Source organism: Artemia franciscana, chromosome 3 (genome assembly GCF_032884065.1).
Source record: "Artemia franciscana chromosome 3, ASM3288406v1, whole genome shotgun sequence".
Classification (NCBI taxonomy): domain Eukaryota; kingdom Metazoa; phylum Arthropoda; class Branchiopoda; order Anostraca; family Artemiidae; genus Artemia; species Artemia franciscana.
In genome coordinates, this window is record NC_088865.1 from 53,219,306 (window position 1) to 53,240,266 (window position 20,961).

The 20,961-nt window shown below is 33.6% G+C and overlaps 1 protein-coding gene across 6 annotated transcripts in view; it reads right to left on the reverse strand.

Moving 5' to 3' along the window:
* LOC136025410 (uncharacterized) overlaps positions 1–20,961 on the reverse strand; it is a 70,338-nt gene that overhangs the window by 12,738 nt on the left and 36,639 nt on the right. For 3 of the 6 annotated variants that reach the window (XM_065701424.1, XM_065701428.1, XM_065701426.1), the window contains one exon: positions 10,546–10,685. In XM_065701424.1, the coding sequence (XP_065557496.1) occupies positions 10,546–10,685 (140 nt within the window). Of the gene's footprint in view, positions 1–10,545; positions 10,686–17,879; positions 18,137–18,569; positions 18,985–19,010; positions 19,440–20,961 lie in introns of those variants that run through there. The other 3 variants (XM_065701425.1, XM_065701429.1, XM_065701427.1) reach the window with 3 other exon arrangements.

Consider the following 20,961-nt stretch of genomic DNA (forward strand, 5'->3'; position numbering starts at 1 on the left):
GACACGCCTTCTTTTTTTACTATCTCTATTAGCCACAAGCCTGGTTTCGCGTTGCGAACATGACGTAATTTACAGATTTTTATCTTTTACTAGCTGTTGGGTGACGCTAAAGGGGCGCTTCGCGCCCCCCAAGCCTCCCCGCGCGCGCAAGTCGTTACGCGCCATATTAGTTACACGCCATTGTAGTTGTGTCCCTGTGTCCCACCTGTGAATATAGATGATATATAAATATTTTTAACTACGTAAAACTTGCGAATGTACAACATTCTTGGCTGTCCCATTGTCTGTGCATATAAATGGATTTTCAGGTTTACCGACTCGTGAACATGCAACATATAATTGTCCATGGAGAAAACAATCTGTATTCAGATCTATACCTCATTATTCTAATGATTGCCCTTGAGCTTTGTTGATGGTGATTGCTAATCGAACATTCCCTGTCGTCATTTATATATCCCCCTGTGCCCCCCGGCGTCCCCGTTGTTGTTGTTTCCCTGTGTCCCGGTCGTCATTTGTGTCCCGGTGTCCCAGTCTGTAATTTCTCTTTGAGTGTCGCGGTCTTCATTTATATTTCCTGTGTCCCGGTCGTCATTTGTGTTCCGGTGTCCCGGTCTGTAATTTCTCTTTGAGTGCCCTGGTCGTCATTTATATTCCCTGTGTCCCGGTCGTCATTTGTGTCCCGGTGCTTTGTTGATGGTGATTGCTAATCGAACATTCCTTGTGTCCCGGTCGCTTTCTCTTTGAGTGTCCCGGTCGTCATTTATATTCCCTGTGTCCCGGTCGTCATTTGTGTCCCAATGTCCCGGTGTGTAATTTCGTCAATCAACAAACATGACGTCAGTCGACACACAAACATGACGTCACTCGACACACAGACACACAGACAACTTATTTATATATATATACTAGCTGTTGGGGTGGCGCTTCGCGCCACCCCAACACCTAGTTGGTGGGGCGCTTCGCGCCCCCCAAGCCCCCCCGCGCGCGTAAGTCGTTACGCGCCATATTAGTTACGCGCCATTGTAGCTGTGTCCCTGTGTCCCACCTGTGAATAGAGATAGATATAAATATATATTTTTAACTACGTAAAACATGCGAATATACAACATTCTTCGCTGTCCCATTGTCTGTGCATATAAATAGCATTTATATCCCTGTGTCCCGGTCGTCATTTGTGTCCTGGTGTCCCAGATTGTATTTTCTCTTTGAGTGTCCCGGTCGTCATTTATATTCCCTGTGTCCCAGTGTCCTGGTCGTCATTTGTGTCCCGGTGTCCCGGTCAGTAATTTCTATTCAAACAATCCCTGTGTCTCAGTCGTCAATTATATATCCCGCCTGTGCCCCCGGCGTCCCCGTTGTAGTTGTGTCCCTGCGTCCCGGTCGTCATTTATATTCCCGGTCGTGATTTGTGTCCGGGTGTCCCAGTCTGTAATTTTTCTTTGAGGTTCCTGGTCGTCATTTATATTCCCTCTGTGTCGGTCGTCATTTGTGTCCCGGTCTGTAATTTATCTTTGAGTGTTTCTTCTTTTTAGTTTTTTACATTTTTTCAGTTTTTTTTCTTCTTTATTTTTCAGCGACACTATGAAGTACATATCGCCGAACCTTTGTTTTTTAACTTAAATCTGGTAGGCATTGATGACCTTATCCAAGTCAAAATCCCAAACCCAATCATCATTGCTATCATTTTCAGTTTTGATATGTTTTGACTCTCGCTTTCCAGGTGGATTTTCATCTAACTGCGCGGTTTTGCGTTCTTTAGCCGCAAGCCTGTTTTCTTGCTGTTCTTGTGATTCCTCGGCACGCTTTCTTTTCTTACTTTCTCTATCAGCTGCAAGCCTGTTTTCTTGCTGTTCTTGTGATTCCTCGGCACGCTTTCTTTTCTTACTTTCTCTATCAGCAGCAAGTTTTTTGGCATAGACTCTTTGAGCAGCTTCCTCGGCTGTTGCCATTGTAGGTTCTTCAGTCATTTTACAATTAAACATTTTTCCGTGAACGCATGTCTTAAATACCATTAATGACGTCACCGTCAAAGCAAAAATGACGACAACTAATTTCATGACGTCAGCCGACACAGAAACATGACGTCACCTGATCCACAGACAGACAGACAACTTATTTTTATATCTATACTAGCTGTTGGGGTGGCGCTTCGCGCCACCCCAACACCTAGTTGGTGGGGGCGCTTCGCGCCCCCCCCCCCAAAGCCCCCCCGCGCGCGCAAGTCGTTACGCGCCATAATAGTTACGCGCCATTGTAGTTGTGTCCCTATGTCCCACCTGTGAATATAGATATATATATATATATATATATATATATATATATATATATATATATATATATATATATATATATATATATATATATATATATATATATATATATATATATATATATATGGTTTTAACTACGTAAAACTTGCGAATATACAACATTCTTTGCTGTCCCATTGTCTTTGCATATAAATAGATTGTCAGGTTTACCGACTCTTGAACATGCAACATATAATGGTCCATGGGAAAACAATCTGTATTCAGATCTATACCTCATGATTCTAATGATTGCCCTTGAGCTTTGTTGATGGTGATTGCTAATCGACCATTCCCTGTCCCGGTGTCCCGGTCGTCATTTACATCCCCCTGTTTCCCCCGGTGTCCCCGTTGTAGTTGTGTCCCTGTGTCCCGGTCGTCATTTATATTCCCTGTGTCCCGGTCGTCATTTGTATCCCGGTGTCCCGGTCTGTATATACATTCGTTTTTTAGTTTTGTTTTTCTCCTTTATTTTTTTCCTTTTTTTTTCTTTTTTAGCTTATTTAGATTTTTAGATTTTTTAGTTTTTTTATTAGTTTTTAGTTTTTTTTTCTTTTTAGTTTTTTTGTCCCGGTCGTCATTTATATCCCCCTGTTTCCCCCGGTGTCCCCGTTGTAGTTGTGTCCCTGTGTCCCGGTCGTCATTTATATTCCCTGTGTCCCGGTCGTCATTTGTATCCCGGTGTACCGGTCTGTATATACATTCGTTTTTTAGTTTTGTTTTTCTCCTTTATTTTTTTCCTTTTTTTTTCTTTTTTAGTTTATTTAGATTTTTAGATTTTTTAGTTTTTTTATTAGTTTTTAGTTTTTTTTTCTTTTTAGTTTTTTTGTAGTTTTTACCTTCTTTTTAGTTTTGTTAATTTTTTTTTTTACTTATGTCCTGGTCGTCATTTATACTCCCTGTGTCCCGGTGCTTTGTTGATTGCTAATCGAACATTCCTTTTGTCCTGGTCGCTTTCTCTTTGAGTGTCGTCATTTATTTTTTTCTTTTTTAGTTCTTTTAGTTTTTACCTTTTTTAGTTTTTTTAGTTTTTTAGATGAAAATTTTTTTTAGTTTTTTCCTTTTTTTCTTTTTAGTTTTTTATTGGTTTTTACCTTTATGTTAGCTTATTTTTCAGTTTTTTCCTTTTTTTAGTTTTTTTTTATTTTTTATTTTTTTTAGTTTTTTACCTTTTTTTAGTTTTTTTAGTTTTTTTAGTTTTTTTAGTTTTTTAGCTTTTTTACTTTTTTTATTAGTTTTTAGTTTTTTTGTAGTTTTTGCCTTTTTTTAGTTTTTTCAGTTTTTTTTTAGTTTTTTATTGGTTTTTACCTTTATTTTAGCTTATTTTTCAGTTTTTTCCTTTTTTTTAGTTTTTTTTAGTTTTTAGTTTTTTTAGTTTTTTACCTTTTTTTAGTTTTTTTAGTTTTTTAGCTTTTTTATTTAATTTATTAGTTTTTAGTTTTTTTTTGTAGTTTTTGCCTTTTTTTTAGTTTTTTTAGTTTTTTAGCTTTTTTATTAGTTTTTAGTTTTTTTTGTAGTTTTTGCCTTTTTTTTAGTTTTTTTAGTTTTTTAGCTTTTTTATTTTTTTATTAGTTTTTAGTTTTTTTTGTAGTTTTTGCCTTTTTTTAGTTTTTTCAGTTTTGACGTCACCTGATCCAGTTTTTTCAGGTGACGTCACCTGATCCACGATCCACAGATCCACAGACAACTTATTTTTATATATATAGATAGTTTGTTTTTTTTACTTATGTCCTGGTCGTCATTTATACTCCCTGTGTCCCGGTGCTTTGTTGATTGCTAATCGAACATTCCTTTTGTCCTGGTCGCTTTCTCTTTGAGTGTCGTCATTTATTTTTTTCGTTTTTAGTTCTTTTAGTTTTTACCTTTTTTAGTTTTTTTTAGTTTTTTAGATGAATTTTTTTTTTAGTTTTTTCCTTTTTTTCTTTTTAGTTTTTTATTGGTTTTTACCTTTATTTTAGCTTATTTTTCAGTTTTTTCCTTTTTTTTAGTTTTTTTTTATTTTTTATTTTTTTTTAGTTTTTTACCTTTTTTTAGTTTTTTTAGTTTTTTTAGTTTTTTAGCTTTTTTACTTTTTTTATTAGTTTTTAGTTTTTTTTTGTAGTTTTTGCCTTTTTTTAGTTTTTTCAGTTTTTTTTTTAGTTTTTTATTGGTTTTTACCTTTATTTTAGCTTATTTTTCAGTTTTTTCCTTTTTTTTTAGTTTTTTTTAGTTTTTAGTTTTTTTAGTTTTTTACCTTTTTTTAGTTTTTTTTAGTTTTTTTAGTTTTTTAGCTTTTTTATTTTTTTTATTAGTTTTTAGTTTTTTTTGTAGTTTTTGCCTTTTTTTAGTTTTTTAGCTTTTTTATTAGTTTTTAGTTTTTTTTTTAGTTTTTGCCTTTTTTTAGTTTTTTTAGTTTTTTAGCTTTTTTTTTTTTTTTATTTGTTTTTAGTTTTTTTTTGTAGTTTTTGCCTTTTTTTAGTTTTTTCAGTTTTGACGTCACCTGATCCAGTTTTTTCAGGTGACGTCACCTGATCCATCCACAGACAGACAGACAACTTATTTTTATATATATAGATTTTTTAGTTTTTTCTTTTTTTTTGTTAGTTTTTTCTTTTTTGTAGTTTTTTAATTTTTCTTTTTTTCTTTTTATTTTTAGTTTTTACCTAATTTAGGTTTTTTAATTTTTTCTTTAGTTTTTGTCTTTTATTTTAGTTGTTCTTTTGTTATTTTTCTTTTTTAGTTTTTCCTATTTTTGTTTTTTTAGCTTTTCCTTTTTTTAGTTTTTTCTTTTTAGTATTTTTCTTTTTTAGTTTTTTCTTTTTTTTAGTTTCATCTTTTTTTAGTTTTTTATTTTTTTCCTTTTTTGTTTTTTTTGTTTAGTTTTAGTTTTTTTTTTTACCTATTTTTTCTCTTTTAGTCTTTCTTTTTTTTAGTTTTTTCTTTTTTCTTTTTTATTAGTTTGCCTTATTTTTAGTTTTTTTAAGTTTCTTCTTTTCTTTTCTTTTCTTTAGTTGTTTTCTCTATTTTAGCTTTTTAGTTTTGTTTCCTTTTTTTCTTTTTTCAGTTTTTTTATAGAAGATAATTTTTAATTCTTTTAAGTTTCTTTTAGTTAGTTTTTTATATATTGACGTCATACTTAGTGACAGACAGACGGACTGACAACCGGACAGTACCATTATATATATATATAGATATTGTAATCAACCCTGGACTGAAAAGACACTCCCGTAAAATCAAAGATAATTTACCATGTGAGAATCGTGATAAGCCCTCAAACATAATTTACCTCCCATATATATGAGAAACCGCTGGGAATCTTAAAAAAGTATGCAAAAAAATAATCTGTATAATGTATTTACCAACAATTTGAAAATCACAAATCTCCTAAATTCTGGTAAAGATAAAACTCCAGTTACTCGCCAAAGAGATGTCTGTCAAATACCATGCGATTGTGGCAGATTCTATCGAAGGAGAACTTACCAGAACTTAGAGAAACGCCTACAGCAGCATAAAGATGATATCACCAAAGCTCTAAATCCTAATATTACTTCCGTTCTTTTGATTCTGCTTTAAGCAGCCATACTTTTAAAAATCCTAGCCACAAAACACTTTTTGAAGAATCCGCCCTTATTAGTAATGACCTAGCCATTAAGCAAGTAGTTCGAAAAGCAATTGAAATCAGACTTGAGATCAATAATAATATTTCCCTAAATAGGGACTTGGGAGAATATTCACTAGCTGCTCTATGCACAAATTTACTTAAAAACAATCTTAAAATTTTTTACAAAAAAACGATAGATATTAACACAGAACCTTTCACAAGTAGACCTCCGAGATCAGCAGCCAAAAAAAACAAGATTAACCATAAAAACGCGTTTTTAAATCATTCTCTTTCATTTTAATGGATTGCATCGTTTCATCACAATTTGTTTATCAGTGCTGGTTGAACTTCGCTGAGGTAAGGATGCTGGGACTGTTTTTAAAAATTCTTCATTTTAGTTGCATTGACTGTATCCTGTTATAAGTTTTTCTTCTTATATATTTATTTCTCGCTGAGGACGGCCCTTGGACATGGACCGAAATATTCATTCTAATTTGTTTCCCACTGTCTTGCGAAAATATCCTATTGTTCTTTATGCTTTTGGTGTTTGTGATGGAAAGGCAGTGTGGTCTTCGCTGCTTTATATAGAAGTCAATTCGTTATCTTTTTAAGGCCATGCTTGCGATCAAGGCCAAAAGGCTTTCCTTGGAGAGATTGTGGCAAAAAAAAAAAAAAAAAATATTTTTACCCAATTTCAGAGATTTTCTCTTTGTTTTGCAAAATACTTTTCGTTATTTTCGTTTGTAACACAATTTTACAGGGAATAAACTACTCTTTACTAGCCATAATGCATGCAAACAGGTCTAACAAACAGAGGTGAGGGGGGGCCAAATAAAAGTAATTTTTAATGCCATTTTTTTCGTTGGGGGGGGGGAAAGGCCTCTAACACCGTGAAGCCACGGTGATCCATGCCTGACATTGTTTAGCAAATGATGTGATGTATCCTTCAGGTCAAGCTGAATAAGGAAGCCTAACAGCTAAAATGTAAAAGATTAGGCCAGAAGCATTTTTGGTATATGTCTTCGAGATTCACACAGGCATAGGCAGAGTTGCTACTATCACTTAATTAAAGAGAAAATGACATTATATGTGACTATGAAGAGAACTACCTATAAGATAACCACCCGCAGTCTTTTCGAGGGGGATTATAATTTTGGCATGGGATTTGATGCTTCAAGTCAATATATCTGGGTTTTTTGTTTTCACATATTCTCTCTGTAGAAAAAGGGACAGGTCCTTTAAACTTTCACGAAAGACATCCCTGCTTCACCCTTTGTCTTTATTCTTATATAGTGTACAAGTAAATTAATGATGCAACTTTTTAAAAGCGTTAAGACAACTCTGTTCAGTACATCAGTACTTGAGGCATAATCGACATGAATATCATACGTTAGTATCAATCTATGACAGCAGTATCAAACTATGACAGCAGTAGAAATTCAAAAACCACATAGAGGCCAAGGCACCCAAAAAATACCCCCCTCCCGAATAAAAATGGTGAATTTTCCATATTTAGGTGCTTATTTGATTAAATGTTTCAAAATTGTGACGAATTTAGCCGAGTTATTTCAAACTTTCCAAGTCAAGGGCTTAATAAGGTTTAAATGATATTAGCTAATACTTCAATGGTTGATTTAGTTTAAAGAGAAAATAATGTTTTGAACTCGTGCGTAAAAGTTCGAAAGAAATACACCAAATACCAATATTATTACAACACAATGTAATTTGAAACTGTAGCAAAGAAACCCTCTCACTTCAAAAATGAGCACCCTTTCATTGATGACAATAAAATGACTTTGGGGAACGATACAAGATATCACAGCAAGGAAAAGCGTCAGTTGACGCAAAGTCTAAGGATTGGCACACTAACTGAAATAGTCAAGTGTTTCTTGTCAAATTCTGAATTTAAAAATAATTTCTGGAAGTTTATTACAGAGTTTTCAAATCCTTTGCTTAATCTATTTCAAGTTTTTAGAGAGGCGGCCGAAATCAAGAAATATATACACAAAAATTGACACATTAACTGAGTCCTCAAGTATTTTTTGTCAAATTATGAATTTTTAAATAATTTCCGGGAATTTTTTCGCAGAGTTTTCAACTCCTTTACCTAATCTATACCAAGAATTTCTATGGATTTTCAAAGATTTCTACGGATTTCTAATAATTTCTGGAAGTTTATTGCAGTTTTCCACCCCTTTACCTAATCCATTCCAAGTTTTCAGAGAGGCAGTCTAAATCAAGAAATATATACACAAAAATGTAACCCTTAATAGAGATACGAAAGAAGCTTATTTGAGCCCAATTTATAATGAGTTAATAAATTCATACTTTTCTTTTTGACATTATATTGTTTCGCAACCTAGTAAAATGTTAGATGACACCAGACCTGGTAAGAGATTGGATTTAAAAAGTATTAAATAAAATGAACTCGGATATATATATATATATATATATATATATATATATATATATATATATATATATATATATATATATATATATATATATATATATATATATATATATATATATATATATATAAATAAGTTGTCTGTGTGTCTGTCGAGTGACGTCATGTTTGTGTGTCGACTGACGTCATGTTTGTGTGTCGACTGACGTCATTGAAAAATCGTCTGAGATTTAAAAAGTATTAAATAAAATGAACTCGGATATATATATATATATATATATATATATATATATATATATATATATATATATATATATATATATATATATATATATATATATATATATATAAGTTGTCTGTGTGTCTGTCGAGTGACGTCATGTTTGTGTGTCGACTGACGTCATGTTTGTCGACTGACGAAATTACAAACCGGGACATCGGGATACAAATGACGACCGGGACAAATTCTCTTGATTTGCCGTTCATCGCTTGATTTTTTTATTCAGTTACTCTTCCACCGCTACTTGGAAAGCGTCTTACTTTTATTTTAGTAGTGATTTTTACGGTTTAGGTTTTATTTAGTTTAGTTGCGTTTTTAAGGTCCTTTTTTATTTTTACACCAAGGACGGTCAAGCAGAGGTCTCGACCGAAATGTTTGCCTTCCATTTTCACTGTCTGTAAATATCCTCGCCTTTTCTTCTTCTCGGGTATTTTTTTTCTCATCTTGTAATGATAGGTTTAGTGGAAAGTGGCTTTTCTATATATTTTTAATTGTAATAGATGCACAGATACAGCCCGAAAGTTTCTAGAGTTTACTTGTACAGATAGATGCATTAAATTCACAGATACTTACCTTTCTAGAGTACCGAGAATCATGCTTCAATGACATTGGCTCTCTATTTTATAAACCCATCGGCAATACAGAAACTTTAAGCAAATGTGGGCATTGGAAAATAACTGCATTTCAGCTTTTGCCCAAAGTAAGCTGTATATTTATCAGCGTTTATGGTATTTTTTGTTTCTATTATCAGAAGGATAAACTTTTGGAATTTCCAAAATTTTTAGCTCTTTAACAAAAACTTTTAACAGATTAACAATTTTAAACTTTAATTTAGTTTTATCAAAACAAAAGCTTCAAAAATTATTTATAGGTTATGGCCACACACATGCCCAATATTACTCTATTTGAATTCACTTGGGAAATACGTGCTTCATTAAAACGTTTTCAAGAATTTTTTTTTTCAATATAAATTGGAAGAACCTGAAACTATTATTAATTATAAACTATAATATTGTAACATGTTATACAAGACAAAATAGTTAACTTCCGGGTCATTCACTAAATTTTTCTGAGAGAGTTCAGTGACAGGGTTCATTCAAAATTCTAGAGATGTAAATTTTCTCCTTTAATCTTACCTAAATGTAAAATGAATTTCCAATGATAATGGCAAAGTCTTCTCTGTCTTATAATGAGTGTTCTATTAAAAATCTAGTGAATGATCCGAAAGTTAATTATTTTGTTTTGTATAAATATGTTAGCTCTAATTTTAATACTTATGTATTTCTACTGATGACGATCGCTATATATGTGATCGAAATGTCTAGACTTTTGTACCTGTTTTCACTGTCTAGATAAAATGGACTTATCCCATTTCAACGCTTATTGTTCGTCATAAAAATACAGTGTGGTGTTGGGAAAGGATACATAATTTTAGGTATTACGTCGAAAATGGATATTATTTGAAAGATGTTCAATACAGCTTGGACCAAATTATCAAACCTGTTATAAGTAACACCAAATAAGCTTAATTGCACTTAGTCTATATATTAAAATGGATTAAATCTTCAAGGACTCTTGGCTCTTCCTTATTGCTAAAAAACAAAAAAAAAAAAAACAGTAGGTATAGTGAGTATTCGTTGTTCAAAATCATGAAGCTATGTAGAAATGTATATCATTTTTCCCAACTCACTATTTTAAAAAGCTGAAAAAAAAAACATTTCAAGCAGCAAAATTTCTTGCTGAACAGTATGCCGAAGATGTCATTTTCGAACGGAAAACAGGTCGTCCTTGTCTTGGGTGGGAGGATGGTATAAAAGAGATTTAAGGGAAATGGGAACTTCCTGGGAGGGTGGAAAGAGGGAGGCTTTGAATAGATTGGGATGGAGGAGGAGCGTGTGTAGCTGTATTGGCCTTAGGTGGCTCGGTGCTGAGTTGAGTTGTTAGTAGTAGTAGTAAATTTCTTGCTTACGCTTTCCTTCAGGTAAAACCCATATATTATGGATCGCCATCTTGCAGAAACCATTCCAGCATAAAATAAGGATGGTCCAGACAAAAAACTGAAAATTTTTTGCAGGATTTCATTTGGAAGATTATCCATAGCTGTAATACCTGAAACACAAGGAATTTATATAAATTATATTATAAAATTATATTATATAATAGTATCATATAATACAACAAATTATAGCCTATAAATTACATTCCTATAAAAAAAATGAAGCTCTTGCCAAAATAAATTCTGGCATATATGCCATTTGACTCGGTCAGTATTAATTATCCAGCCTGTAATATTGATAAGTAAATTTAGCTTCCATTGAAGGCAAAAACCAAAAAGTAAGCAGCTCAGAAGGGGCCAGCTACCCTCATATGGAATTTTTTTTTAACTTTCCAAATAAGAGTAGAGAGCCATATCAAACTTAAGAACAACGGAAATAAAGTCCTATAATAGCTCAAACTGAAAACGAACAGAAATTACAAAAAGTAAATAAAACTCAAAATGAACAGAAATTTGAAATCAACGACGACAGATAAAAAAAAAATCACTATAATAACCAAGATGACTGGAAAGAATTAATGAACATGAACTTAATATTTAATATATAATGCTATTATTTCCTGGAATCTCAATAATTCAATATTTTTTCCCGCTTTATTTTTCAAAATCCCAAAAATAAAAAATTATTACAATTCTATATCATATAAAAACATAGTATAATTTGTTGTCAGTAAAGCGGAAATGACACTATATGCTTTCGTACTCTAAATGGTTAGAAGAGTGGTTGTGGGCAGCAGCTGAACTCCTGCTTGAAGTATTTTTTTTCGTTTAAGAGTTTACTTGAATATTAAGTTTAATTTGTACTCGTTTCAATATTTATTTATTTAAACATTTACAAGGGATTAAGTTTCAACTTAATGCCTATAACTGTTCCGGAGACATTTCACATTTTGCATACACTATTTCTAACACTGTGGATATACATTGTATCTTTTAATTAGTTCATGAAATTTTCAACAAAATACAATAAACCGGTTGATATATATTGCACACGCCCACTTTTGACAACCGAGAGGTTTTGACAACCTCTAGTAGAACCAAATATAGCCCTGTGCTATAGTCAATGTCTAGAATAGTTTAAAATTTTGATTAGTTATGTTCAAATTGGCTTCAACCAGCATTATAAACTAGCTGACAGTGAGAAATCAGCACAAAAGACAATGATGTGCCCATATAATCAGCAAATGTTTGTGGCCTCAACAGGGCCAAAGATACAGAATTGTATATATTTTTTTAGGCACTTCTTAAGCACAAGGGCCAAGGGTTTAAATTTTGTTATTGGTTACTTTCATTTCCTTAAGATTGAATACTAAAACATACTGAAATGCCCATTTTTTACATTTTTTTTGTTTACTAATTTTTATACAAGTGTTAATAATTCTTATAGAAGTACTAATAATTTTTTATATGAGTGCTAATTTATATTTCTACTAGATGTATATAACTGATGTAGTTGTGATTTAATGCTGACAATTTTTTCTTTGTTCAAATTCCTTAATAACTATGTATCGATCTGATTTGTAACTTGAAACTAGAATAATTCCTGAAAAAAAAAAAAAAAATCATAAATATACTGAAATAATTTTTCTTTTTTATGCACTTCTTAAGCAAAAGGGATGATTTGAACAAAGCTAAACAAAAATCTGGGAATAGCTTTAAAACAATCATAAATACTCATTAATATTATCCTTAAGAGGTTCTTTTGTTTACCCTCCTCCCCTGGTGGCCAAAGATGCGGTCCACTATGTATATTCCCATTATGTTTCACATAAGCAAATAATAGTAAAACCCCATTTAAGTTATATCAATACAACTGACTTATAATAATTACAAAGACATGATTGTTTTGAAGTAGTTTTAGAACTTTTAGGTGTTTTTTTCCAAATTCACTTCTGTGCTTCAGAATTACCTACTTTGTCTATCACCTAATCTCTGCCATATTGCAGTGAATTTACTGCATTTATAACAGCAGAAACTGTTTCATTTGGGAAAACAATTACATAGGGAATCAAATGATATTCCTCTCAGACTAGGGTAAATTTCAAATCTCATCTGTTACTTAGCTACAAAGAATGTGAGAAAAACTCCCTGATAGATCTTTTAAGCTCATTACCAATGTATTGATTGCTCCATTCGCAAATTTTATATTGAACCCTTCAAAAGACACCTTGTTCATTATTATTAACATAAATACTCATTTATTTCAATGATAAGTTGCACCAGTTCACTTACAACAACAACCCCTCCCCCAGATGGATAGATATACAGGCCAGCCTTTTCTCTATTGTTTAGAATGTTGTGACTCTTTTCTGCCAATCTATTCATTATTGTTTGTTGTACAAAAACAAAAAAAAAACACAAAAAAAACACGAAAGAGTTAGGAGGTCGAATACACAGTTTGTGAGTATATAGTGATCTATATCTCTATCCATCTGGAGGAGAAGGAGATAATGCAATAATGGTAACATTAGATTCCTTAATATCTGCACATTTTGACGATATCCTCCCCCCTGATGATCTGAGATATAGACCAAGGCAAAACTGAAAGACGACTAAAATTATAAAACAAGAAAATTATTACTTTGTAATATATAGCACGTTTCTATTAATTATATTATAATAATTACTTCCATTCTTATCACGTTTTAAAATAATATTCAATATCTACCTGATCTTGAATGCCTTTACAATCAGATAAAGAAAATGCTTTTGACATGCCAAGAAACCAGAAAAAAAAAATCAAAACATCAGGTCAAACAAGATTACATAAAAACATATTCTATAGGGCAATATCTAGGACCAACGGGGATGGGGGGAAGGCAGAATGCAAAACATAGATTTGGCATTTGAAAAGAGAATAAAAAGATATTTATTAATAAGTGTTAACAATCTAAGCATGGAATGCTCAAAATTTACACTGATTTCTTATTTACAAGATAAAACAACCTACCGGGCTTCATCTAGGACAAGAGGGAAAGGCCACCCAGTTTTAGACCACTATATTACAATTAAAACTGTGAAAATTGGAGGTATTTGCTAGGTACTCCTTCAGAGCCCAATATTCCGAACACTCGAGAAGTGAAATTAGATTAGTCTCAATGAAATATACCAAAATATGAAAAAATATAATACTTCAGTTTATATAATAATATATAGCCCAAATTATAATTAATTTGGACTATATATAATAATATATAGCCCAAATTAATTATAATATAATAAGTCCAATGCATTTTGTCAACCGTTATTTGTCTTTGTGGCTATGAAACCCATCTTCATAAATCGTAGAGCAAACTTCTCGATTGTGTTCTGAAAAACACAGGAGTATTGGTCTACAGATTTAGGCTATTATTATACAATTAAAACTACGAAAATTGAAGCTATTAGTTTGATAGTTCAAAAAAAAAGCTATTACAGGCACCACCGTTATCTCATGTTTTTTTTCTTACAAATATCATAGTAACTGTCATGACAACACCCCCCCCCTTGATAGTCCCGTATTATATTTTCTCAATTTAATCAAACTTTACGACAAATCATGGATTTTTTGTTCAAACAGGTTTCTTCATTGAGAATATCCTTTTTCGCTTGTGATTGATTGTAACACGGGGTAGAAATATTATTTATAAAATGGTCTACAAAATTGGATAACAATGGAAAGAAAAAGGATAATCTGATTAATTGAAACATTGTGGGTAATAGATGGTAGTTGGCTACTTCTAAGGGAAAAATGCTAAATAGATTAAAGTGTTACAATTAGGTACGTTGTTTTGTGCTATTTATGGTTTTTAACATAATTTAGCTAGGAACTTAACGGGTTTTTGTTTGTTCTTTCCAAATAACGATTTCTTCCGGCTAAAATTTCATTTTGAGGCCTTAGCGGGACCCTAGAATGTAACTTATTGTCTTATCTAAAGCTTTTAGACCACGGTATAAAATTTAAAAAATCAATTAAAAACTCACAGGTCAATTATTAAATCCATTACTTGAAATCTAATACAATGTAAATCAATACAATCTAATACAAATCTATAGAATACAATAAAATCAATCTAATACAACAAATCTAAATCTAATACAATCTAAATCAATGATTTAAGCATTTGAATCTACAAAAGTAAAAAACAAAATTTTTTTCTAATGTAAGTATTTAAGGGACCCTTTTCTAGGCATTAAACTACGCTACAACGCCGATGGACAGAACATTTAACTAAACTTCTTGACGCCCCAGTCTCTTCTAAAGGCCAGAACATAATTTGGACTCCACTGAAAACAATCCTTATTTCGAGCAATGTGTTTTTACTTCTCAAAATGTAAAAAAGAAATAGGAAATTATCATAATAGCCAAAGCTATTGAAAAGAAACAAAAACAAGAGCTAAGAGCTCATATGCCACTTATGACGAGGTCGAAGGGCCAAGAAGCAAGAGCTCATATGGTATGAGCTCTAGCAAAATTCTAAGAATCAATAGATTGCTTTAAAAGGAAAATCAGAGGCTTAGTGCCGGTAGGGATTTAAAATAAGAGCTCTGAGTCACGAGGTCCTTCTAAATATCAAAATTCAATAAAATCCTATCACCCACTCGTAAGTTAAAAATACCTCAATTTTTCCTCTCCCTTCACCCCCAGATGGTCGAATCGGGGAAAACGAAATTATTAAGTCAATTTGTGCAGCTCCCTGACACGCCTACCAATTTTCATCGTCCTAGCACGTCCAGAAGCACCAAACTCGCCAAAGCACTGAACCCCACAAACTAACTCCACAAAGGAGAGCGGATCCAGTCCGGTTACGTCAATCACGTATCTACGACATTTAAAAGCGTTTTCCAAGATTTCCGGTTTCCCCATCCAACTCCCTCAAATGTCAAAAGATCTGGCCGGGATTTGAAACAAGAGCTCTGAGACACGAGTCCCTTCTAAATATCAAATTTCATTAAGATCCGGGCACCCGTTTTAAGTTAAAAATACCTCAATTTTTCTGATTTTTCCAAATTAACAACCCCCAGCTCCCTCAAAGAGAACGGATCCGTACCAATTATGTTAATCTCGTATCTATAACTTGTGCTTATTCTTCCCATCAAGTTTCATCCTGATCTCTCCACTCTAAGGGTTTTCCGAGATTTCTGGTTTCCAAGACTTCAGTTTCCCCCTCCAACCCTCTATGTCCCCAGATCCGATTCGAATTGAAAATGGAGAATCCGAGACATAAGATTCTTCTATATATCAAGCTTCATTAAGATCCAAACATCCATTCGTAAGATAGATCTATTTTCACGTTTTCCAAGAATTCCGGGTTCCCCCTCCAACTTCCTTCAATGTCACCGGATCTGGTCAAGATTTACAATGAGAGTTCTAAAGCACAAGATCCTTCTAGATATAAATTTTCATTAATATCTGATCACCCAGCTCCTAAGTTACAAATACCTCATTTTTTCTAATTTTTCCGAATTACTCCCCCCCCCCCAAATCCGCCAAAGACGGCGGATCCGGTCTGGTTATGTAAGCCACCTATCTTGGACTTGTGCTTATTCTTTCCATCAAGTTTCATCCTGATCTCTCCGCTTTAAGCGTTTCCAAGATTTCCGGTCCCCCCCCCTAATGACACTGGATCCGGTCGGGATTTAAAATAAGAGATCTGAGTTTCGAGGTCCTGCTAAATATAAAATTTCATTAAGGTACGATCACTCTTTCGTAAGTCAAAAATACTTCATTTTTTCTAATTTTTTAGAATGAACCCTCCCCCAACTCCCCCAAAGAGAGCAGATCCCTTCCGGTTATATCAATCCCGTATCTAAGACTTGTGCTTATTTTTCTCACCAACTTTCATCCCCATCCCTCCCCTCTAAGCGTTTTCCAAGATTTTAGGTTCCACCCCCCCTCAACTTTCCCTTCACCTGATTCAGTCGGAATTTAAAATAAGAGCTCCGAGACACGATATCCTTCCAAAAATCAAATTTCATTTAGATCCCATCATCCGTTCGTAAGTTATAAATAGTTCATTTTTTCTATTTTTCCGAATTAACCGACCACCCCCCCCCCAGATGGTCAAATCGCGAAAACGACTATTGTTAATTTAATCTGGTCCGGCCCCTGATACGCCTGTCAAATTTCATCGTCCTAGCTTACCTGGAAGTGCCTAAAGTAGCAAAACCGGGATAGACCGACAGAACGACAGACAGACAGACCGACAGAATTCGTGATCGCTATATGTCACTTGGTTAATACCAAGTGCCATAAAAATGAATCTGAATTGACAGTTTAGTATATATGCTGATATTCATTCCTGGAAGTGTTCTTAAGTGGAAAAAGATTTTTTTAAATTAATCTGTAGAAAAGGGTTAGTTTTATGCAGTCTAAAATTTGCAGCAACTGAAATATAACTAAAAGAAAAATAAATAAAAACAATTACAGATTACTATCATCAGAGACAACGCCATAGTTTTGCATATAGTAAAGAGCCATAGTGCTTCAATCTTTTATTATCTATTTATTTAATATTTTTCCCAAGAGGCACTTCATATGGAAGGGTTGGTCGTATGAACTTCGGACGGGCTCATTCGACTAGAAATTGGAAGTTCTAGCACCCTTTTTAAAAGCCAAAAGTGATCTCATAGGGAGCTAAGACCCCACGCCCTCTTTTCCCCTGATTGGAGGGCAAGTAGTTCCCCTCTAACACGCCCTCTTTTCCAAATGTATCCGACTAAAATCTTGAGACAACCATTTTGTTGAAAATAGTCAAAAGGTCAAATAACTATACCTCCGGGGTTAACAAAACCCCAGAACCCCCGGGGCAATGCCTGTAAGTTTTGCAAGCAGCCCAGTATTAACATATAAGGTTTCAAAATGACACAACATAAATATCTAAGAAAGGACTAAGGGTTTAATATGGAAACTTTAAAGGCATGTTGAAAAAGGAATGAACAACAACTACCCCTCCTTCTTGCCCTTTTAAATCCTCTCCTTAAAACTGAGAAAGACCTTAAAAGGCCATTTTATTCCAAACAGTTACAACTTAAATACTTAAGCATCTGTGGATGCCATAACCCCGCAGCCCCCAGGTAAGAAATCTAAATTATGCAATTTGTCCGTTTTTACCTGCATAATTTATAGTGAGGAAAGGGTGCAATGTGTGATCCTAGGTATGTACAAAACAGTTAAGGGTATTTAGGCAAAATTTCGGCAAATGTTGAGGGTTAGGATGAATTAAACCAAAAGAAATTACATATATCAAAGTAATCAAAAAGCCTACCTTCACTGTGATAGGAACAGGTAAGGGTAATAGCTTGAATATCTCAGGGCCCTGACCACTACAGCCACTACTGCAGCTCCAAATGAGACTGGTTGCAACTGACTGTGTCTACTTCCAACTGCGACAACTTGCAACTGTAACTGCTTGCAACCTCTACTACTTCTATTTATGACTACTTTCAGGGAATGTTTAACTTTAATCTTTAAAGTTGAAAAAAGCGCCACTTTGATGTTTTGATTTTGAAAAAGAAATTGATGTTGAAATGGGGAATGTTGAAAAACTTGAAACTTTGGCAATCAAAATCGAACAGAAACTAATAATAAAAAAAAATTAATGATCATTATTTACATGATCATGATATGATTATTATCGTGATTCAATAATTATTTATGAGCATCATCAATGACATTGTGCACAATGCACAGGTTCAAGGAATCAAAATAGGGACTTTTTTTGGCTAAAATCGAAAACTTTGGAAACCTTCCTGACACCAACAAAGAGACTAATAGGGACCTGGTCCAGCTGTTGCTAATAAACTGAGAAAAACAATTCAAAGGAAAATACCTAAATCTGCTCGGTCTTACTACAAAAGTAAGGTCGAAGAATTGCTTACTAATAAACAAAAAAATTGGTATTTCGAGGTAAAACAGTTGTGCGGTGGGAGTCTAGACAAGCTTAATTTCAACCTACCTGAAGGCCCTGAAGTTACTGCTAATAATCCTAACAGGTTCCTCGCTTCCGTTGTCCAGAGCCTTCCTGCATTGTCTTATCAATTACCAACATATGACCTCTCACCTTCTCTTCCCTCCATTTCTCCATCTCAGATCGAAAAAAGAACAGGGAAACTAGGAAAAACAAGTGTTTGCCCTTTAGATACACCTTTTCTCTTATTAGTGCTTTTAGTTACTACATTTCAAGTCCCTTGTGTGTTCTTTTCAATGCGATTACAGAGTCTATCCAAATAGTCTTGCCACAAAAATCTTCAAATATGGAAACAGCGTTTCATACCTCCCTTAAAACAGAAAGACGGAAAGCCCGGTTTTGAAGGTGTTCGTCCTATTTCCCCCACTCCTATATTCTTGCAACTATACGAAGGGTTCCTTGCACACTGGCTGAAAGAAAAAATCCTACCTCTTACTGACTTCAGGCTATTTGGTAATCTCAAATCCATTTCTATTTCTCGTTACTTTTTTTTCTTATTGGCTCGTTTGGGAAAATCCACGAACAACCTAATTGCTGTCTAAATTTAATGTCCACTGGCCTTCCAAAAGCATTTGACCTAGTTAACCACAATATATTGGCTGAAAAACTTGTCACTGAGTTCAATATTGATTCTTTCCTGGTTAAATTGGTTGCCTCCTTATTAAGTAGATCACAGGTAATCAAGTATCATAATCATTCTTCCAGTCCCCTCTCTGTCCACAATGGAGTACCCCATGGTGCTCTCCTGGTTCCCCTCCTTTTATTACTTAAGATTAATAGCCTCACTAAGGCATTTCCGGGTAGATGGAAATTTGTTGATGACCTACCGGTTGTTGAAACCTGCAACAGAAACTTAATAAGCAGCCCTATGAGTATCCTCAATGATATTTCATACGACGCTGTGGACTTAGACATTGGAGTAAACCACTATAAATCTAAGATAATGCCAATGTGTTTCCTTAAAGCCTTATCTCATTTTTTCAACCCTAACTCCCCCCCCCTCTCAGGTATTTCCGTTTCCTGCTTTAATTTACTTGGGGCCACAATTCGAATTTAAAGTAGGATATCCACATTAAAGATATCTTCCACAGAGCAAATACCTCCATTTTCCTGCTTAAGCTCTGAAATAAATTTAGCACCCTCTCTTTAAGGATTTATACTTCCTTTGTCCGCCCACATCTTGAATATGTTTGTCCAATTTGTCATCCTGGCATCTCCCCTAAAAGAAGCTAAGGTTCCATGCCTGCTCCTTCTAAAAAAAGGTTGGATCGGAAACCCTTGAGCACATCAGTGGTACGCTGTGCCTCCGTTTTGCCAAAAATGCAATAACAAACCCTTGCAAGAAACCCATTTTACACTAAAGACACTTCTCATCCAGACCCCACTTGCCATGGACTGTTTCTAAGCCCGTTCCTATTGGTTTACCGTCCAATTTCGTTGCTTTACCTCCAGATATAAAAAAAAACTATGTCCCCTTCATTACTGATAAAATAAACCACTAGCTTCCCTTTTTTTTAGTCGTTAATGGTGATACCTAATATTATATTTGTTTGCCTGTTTTGTTCCTTCCTTCTTTTTATAAGTTCTCTTTTAAACCTTCTTTAATGCCTATTTCATTTCACCTTTTTAACTTGCTGACATTTTGCAGCTTAATATTTTTGACTAAGGAATAATTTGTCATTCTGATATTGTTGTCGTTGGCATTGTTAGCTAGTTTTTTTAATAGTAGTGCTTTTTTAGTATTTTCTGTTCATATTGTTTTTTTTATGACTCTGAAATGTGAATTCGATCCTTTGGGGCTTGTTGCAGAAATTTTTTGAAATAAATATTTTATCTAATCTTGTTTTCTGTATAAATGATGCAATCAACATCATACTTGACATTCAAACTTATCTCTCATAAATATGAAACAAGGGCGATTAACAATGTAGCATCATCATCTCCTGGAAAAACATGGGTAATATCAAGGTGATACAAACCCTGGCTTTCCATATGGATCTTCTCCAGTTTCTTTTTTTCTATATTTTCAACTACAAAGGTATACAATAACAAAAATAAAAAGTCACTACTTTAGTTACTTACCCCAAAACCATCACAAGGCCACGAGATTTCAAAATCCCTTTTTTGTTTTTTGGCTTTACTTTGCTTCTACAGACCTTTAGAAGTGCAGTTGCCAACAACTACCTTTATTTAAAGATACGTGTCTGAGTACTTTAAACAGCTGTTGATTCGTTTTTCTGTTCAGTACACAACAAAAGTGACCCATCAAACATAGTTTAAGCACACTGAACAGAAATCACTACAAAAAATCAAAAGTGCAGTTACCAACAACTACCTTTATTTCTAGATAGGTGTCTGAGTATTTTAAACAGCTGTTGAT